At 30.5% G+C, this 5,185-nt stretch overlaps 1 protein-coding gene across 1 annotated transcript in view; it reads right to left on the reverse strand.

The window, feature by feature from the left end:
- Positions 1 to 5,185, reverse strand: part of LOC106464726 — a 28,025-nt gene that overhangs the window by 21,409 nt on the left and 1,431 nt on the right. Inside the window, exon 2 of the mRNA XM_013924879.2 lies at positions 4,989 to 5,088. Coding sequence (XP_013780333.1) covers positions 4,989 to 5,088 — 100 coding nt within the window. The remainder of the gene's footprint in view (positions 1 to 4,988; positions 5,089 to 5,185) is intronic.

The raw sequence follows: 5,185 nt of genomic DNA on the forward strand, positions 1-5,185 counted from the left end.
AGCAAGTTGCATGTGGGGAAAAAAAACGCGCCTGATTTAAATGTCACACCTGAAACGCTCACATCCTTTTAAATTATGTTTGAAATTATGAACATAGCTCAACATCATGAAAATTAAACCTTATTTTCAATAAGCAATCCTGAAAAATATTTGGGGGTGCTTAACTTTTTTCCAGGTGTATATTTGCTAGTCTTCTTGTAATAGATCCTGCATATATACTCTAGAACACAGAGCATTTATACATGTAGATATTGTTCATGAAAATTGGTTTACCCATTTTGTCTTTAAACATAAGATAGCTTCATATTCTGACAGTGGGTTTTAGGGTGACTCTTGTGGATAAAGAAGACTTCAGTTGTTTTTTATTTTTGAGACATGTTCACAGTAGTGTTATGTAAAGTCTTTTTTTAGTTCATTATACACTTCCTCTTTGGGGGTGGAAGCTTTTTGATGTATTTGTTGATTATGCTGCTTACAACTTTCATTGGAAAATCACTCTTTATTACTTGTAAGTTAATTGACTCTGTATACCAAAATTCTAATAAGATTTTTTTTGTTCTTTCGTTGTAGCTGAAATATAAACTGGAAAAAGTAGGTTTATGGTATATTCCAGTTTCAAACTTCCCATCATGTTTTTATGACCAAGGTATCCAGGAATAACTAAACAAGTCTTTTTTTTTACCACAGTGAATTAAATATTTCCATGCTGTTTATTTAAATAATGAAGAAACTTATCCACCTATTTCTTCATTCTCAAATACATTATATGTATCATCCACTTATCTTTTATACACTAATGGTTTAAATTCTTTAGGACATTCTTGTAACCGAATCTTTTCAAGATAACACATAAACACATTTGTTAGTACAGTACTGTCTCATTATAATGTCATCAGTTATAATGCTTTCTCATATATAATGCTGTGGTGCTTTGGCTCCCAAAAATTTAGTACCAAGTGCAAAGCCCAGAGATGTGAATATCAAGTTCAGATGTGAACTTGATATTGAAATGATGGGAATTAAGGTAAAAAAAAATTTGGAAATGTGACTTGACTATTAAAATAGCAAGAAAGTGTCATCGACATAGCATTTGTAAAGGACAGGTTTAAAGTCACATGGGTTGTTTTCTAGCCACTTGCATTCATGGTAACACAGAAAACTATTGGCTATCATTGGACCAAGTAGGGATTCCATCTATCTGGTCATAAATTATGTCATTAAAGGGGGAAATGGTTTAACTGAGGAAAGGGCAAGAAATTCCAAGAATTATTTACGGCTAAAACAAAGATATTGCTAAGTATCAGAAAGAAATATAGATGTTATGTCGTTAATTGCAGCTGGTTTAGAGTAGTGTTAAGCAGACTAAAGTATCAGACTTTTTAAGTAATTAAGTGGACATGAGTGTGCTTTGTTTCTGAAATATCAGAAAGTTTGTATTCATATTTTATCTTATCTTATTTTATCTTATCTTATCTGTGTTTTTTATATCTATTTTCCCTATGTAAATAAACAGTTATTTTGTTTAATTAATTGCTTTAGTAGTTTGTTGAATCCGTACTTGTTCAGCATGAGTGCCTTCTTAATTAGTTGGTTATAACGCTCCCCCACCTATATCACTCTCAGGTGCACATGACTCCCAATGGTAGCATTATAATGATGCAGTACTGTATAAAAGCAAAACTGGATCCCATACTATGTCCATCTATTTTATCATAAACCTTTCCATTAAACAAAAACTGTGATTATTTTGTTGCTATTTCACACAGCTTACAGAATACTTCTTTAGGTAAACCATCAAAACCTCCTTCATTACTATAAATCAAGTTTACACATAATTCAATGGTTTCACCTAATTGTATGTTAGTACATAATGATTCCACATCAAAACAAGCAAATACCACATGATGACCCAAGGTTAATTCTTCTATATTATCAGCAAACTCAAAACTATCTTTTAAGGTATACTCATTGCATATAAATTCCATTAAACCATTTCTCAAGAATTTTGGTAGTTTATAGTTATAACATCCAATATTAGGATATGTTAGGTCACACTGGACAATAGTTTATGTAATTTTGGTCAACCATAAAGAATACCAGCATGTGAACCAGTTGGTTTTATTTCTCTGTAAAATTCTTCATTTATAGTAATATTTTTTAAATTTCAAATAAATATCTACTTAGCTTTCTTTCTCTAGATGCAGTTGGATTTTTTTCTATAATACAAAATTGAGTAATACCATTTATAATTTCAAGAACTTTACTGTTTTAATATTCTTTATTTAAGATTACTACCTTAGTTCTTTTATCAGGCTTGGTGATTATAATATCCTTACTTTTACTTACCTTAACGTTTGTGTTTCTAGCAAACTAATATTCCATGGTTATGGGTTCAAAATTATAAATACATAAAACCATTCAAACCTATACTGGAAATGTGTGTGCATACATTGTCAAAGTGTATCTGTGCTGATCTGATGGATTAATCACACAATCCTTAAGATCCTTTAAAAAAAACTCAAATCCAAGTTTATAATCACAAAACACAAGAAAAAATCTTAATCCTTAAGACAATACCTTTAATGTACTTAAACAACTTTACTGTTAGTTTCAACATTGTAAGTTATTTGTTTCTTGTAAAATAATTTTGATTTCGTAGTTTATCTTTTAACCAAATCTTTATCTTTTCTATAGTTTTGTAAATCTTTCATACTATCTGTCAATCTAAATTTCTTAAAGTTAAGAAGTTTATCCAGTTAAATTTTATCTTCCCTGTTGTTGTTTTTTTTTCAGGAACATTCTTATCTTGCATTAAAAGCAATCTATATTAAAAAATTTCCCTTATCCGTCTCGCATCACCTTTCAACTCATTATCCCACTTCACTAATGATAAATCTTTTCTCATGGTCTCAAAATTGGCTTTCTGAAAATTAGGAATAAAGAAACTAAAATTTCATATTTATTTTTCTCCAAGACATGTAGCAAAACATTAAACCTAATTATGCAATTATCACCCTTCCCCCAAATGCCCCACATACACTTCAGTTCTTGCAACCATATCCTTATTAATAGCTAGCAACAATTCAAATAATACCAACCAAGCTTATTCTTGAAATGAATTCATCTTTAAATATGACAGACCTCTCTTGTGCTCTAAGTTTATTATTTCTAGTCTTCTATTTGCCCTAGCTATCTTATTAATGTTTATTCCCAATTATTCAAGTTCACTCACCACCTAAGGAAGTTAAGCTTAAACACCTTAAATGAATATAATTAGACCTCCAAATATCCTGTTACCTAACATACTTAAGTGGAACTCATCACCAGCATATAATTCACACTTACCCTGAAGATTATCCTACAGGTTCAACCAACTCACATGATGCAAATTCACATTTTTCATTTAAACCTTGAATCCTCATTAAGTAATTCATCATCACATCTAGCCTGAGGAAGCACTTCAGACAGGGCCGCATACCTATTTCTATCCCTAAACCTCTAAACGAGTTTTTTATATTTTTTAAGCAGCTCTTCCAATTTACAATTTCCAACATCATTCCCACCTATAAAAAGAGAATTTTCCTTGGTACTAGCAACTACAACTGTCACCTCGCTGTATAATGTTCTGTACTTTGGCACCTAGTGAGTAAATTCTAGCCCTAGTCTTTCTATGTTCCTTGCTACAAATAACTTTATCAGTATACTTAATGAGATAGTTCTCACTATGTAAACCTCTTAATCTTCTTGTATCCTGAAGCAAGCATCCAAAAGTTTAAATCTATTTGAGACTGGTACTTGAATGTTAACTGAACCTGCCTCTACAGCCCTAAATAATGTACTACTGTACTTCATACAAAACCTAGCACCCCTTTTTTATCTCCCACAATGTAATCTTTGCACTAACTCTACCTATTTCCTGCATACATCTTTCACTTCTACACATAGTCTATTATTATTTTATTCTCTAATAGCATAGTCTTCACCATAGCTATCTCAAACTTATTCTCAAGTAAGCAAGCTCTGCAAGAGTAATATTCTGTATCCTTCTGAGCCTCCTGAAAGTTGCAATCAAGCTCATAAATCACAAATACAAACCCAATCCTGTCAACTATCACACTACATACATTCTACTCCACTTATCCCTTAACTACTTCTGACAATATTTAAATTTCCAACTAATTAATAATATTTATTCTCTATTACCAATCTACCCACCCAATAAAGGTATTTTCCTGCCACTTCTGTGGTTCATTAAAATATGAATTTTTAAACATAAACATATGTCATGATTGCAAAAAACAGATCCCTAGATCTCCTTGAAAATTAAATATTTATATATATTTATAGTTTATCTACTTATGAATATATGAAACCATATAACTGATAAGTTATTAAGTTGTTAATATCCTCATTCTATTAGCAGAGTTACTGCAAAGTGAAAGCAGAAAATATGCTATTTGTAAATAATTTCAAGGAAGTTTAAGCTAGCACATGCCATGAAGCCTGTTGAAATATTCAGATAATAATAAAATAAAAACTTATATCTTAGCTAAGATTAAAATCTGACAACATACTTAAAAAGATATACTGTACAACCGAACCTTTCTAAATTATACTGATGTATTACAGTGAGGATAGATTAAACATTACTGAAAGCTTGCCAAATTTTCATTTTAACAATAAATATGACATACTGTAGCCTTTGTAGGTTTAGTACTTTAGTTTCACAGCCTAATTTAGAATTTAAGTTGCAATTATCTTACACTATAGTATGTTACACTGAAGAAAACTATTAATTTCTAACCACCATTTTTAAAAAATTAAATCAAACTTCTTTACAAGGTTTCAAAAATAAATTTTAATGTTATTTATGTGTGGTTTCAAGTGTTATTGTAACCTACACTACATTCTACAGTAACTAACACTAAAGACAGATTTGAAAACTACATTCTACTCATTTCTAGAAAAAATGAAATTGTTTGCACGACCTCATATTGGCTGGGCAGTTGAATTCTCCGTAGCGTTTGCTTGCAATATGAATATCTCTCGGACTTTCAACTTCAAGGCTATCCACGTTTTGAGTATGCCCTGTGTAAGTCAATATATCAAGACATTTTATTGTTAATGTTACCAAATTTGGTGGATAATTGAGAAAAATCAGTATATATATATATATATATATATA

Source organism: Limulus polyphemus, unplaced genomic scaffold (assembly GCF_000517525.1).
Source record: "Limulus polyphemus unplaced genomic scaffold, Limulus_polyphemus-2.1.2 Scaffold1727, whole genome shotgun sequence".
NCBI classification, from domain to species: Eukaryota; Metazoa; Arthropoda; class Merostomata; order Xiphosura; family Limulidae; genus Limulus; species Limulus polyphemus.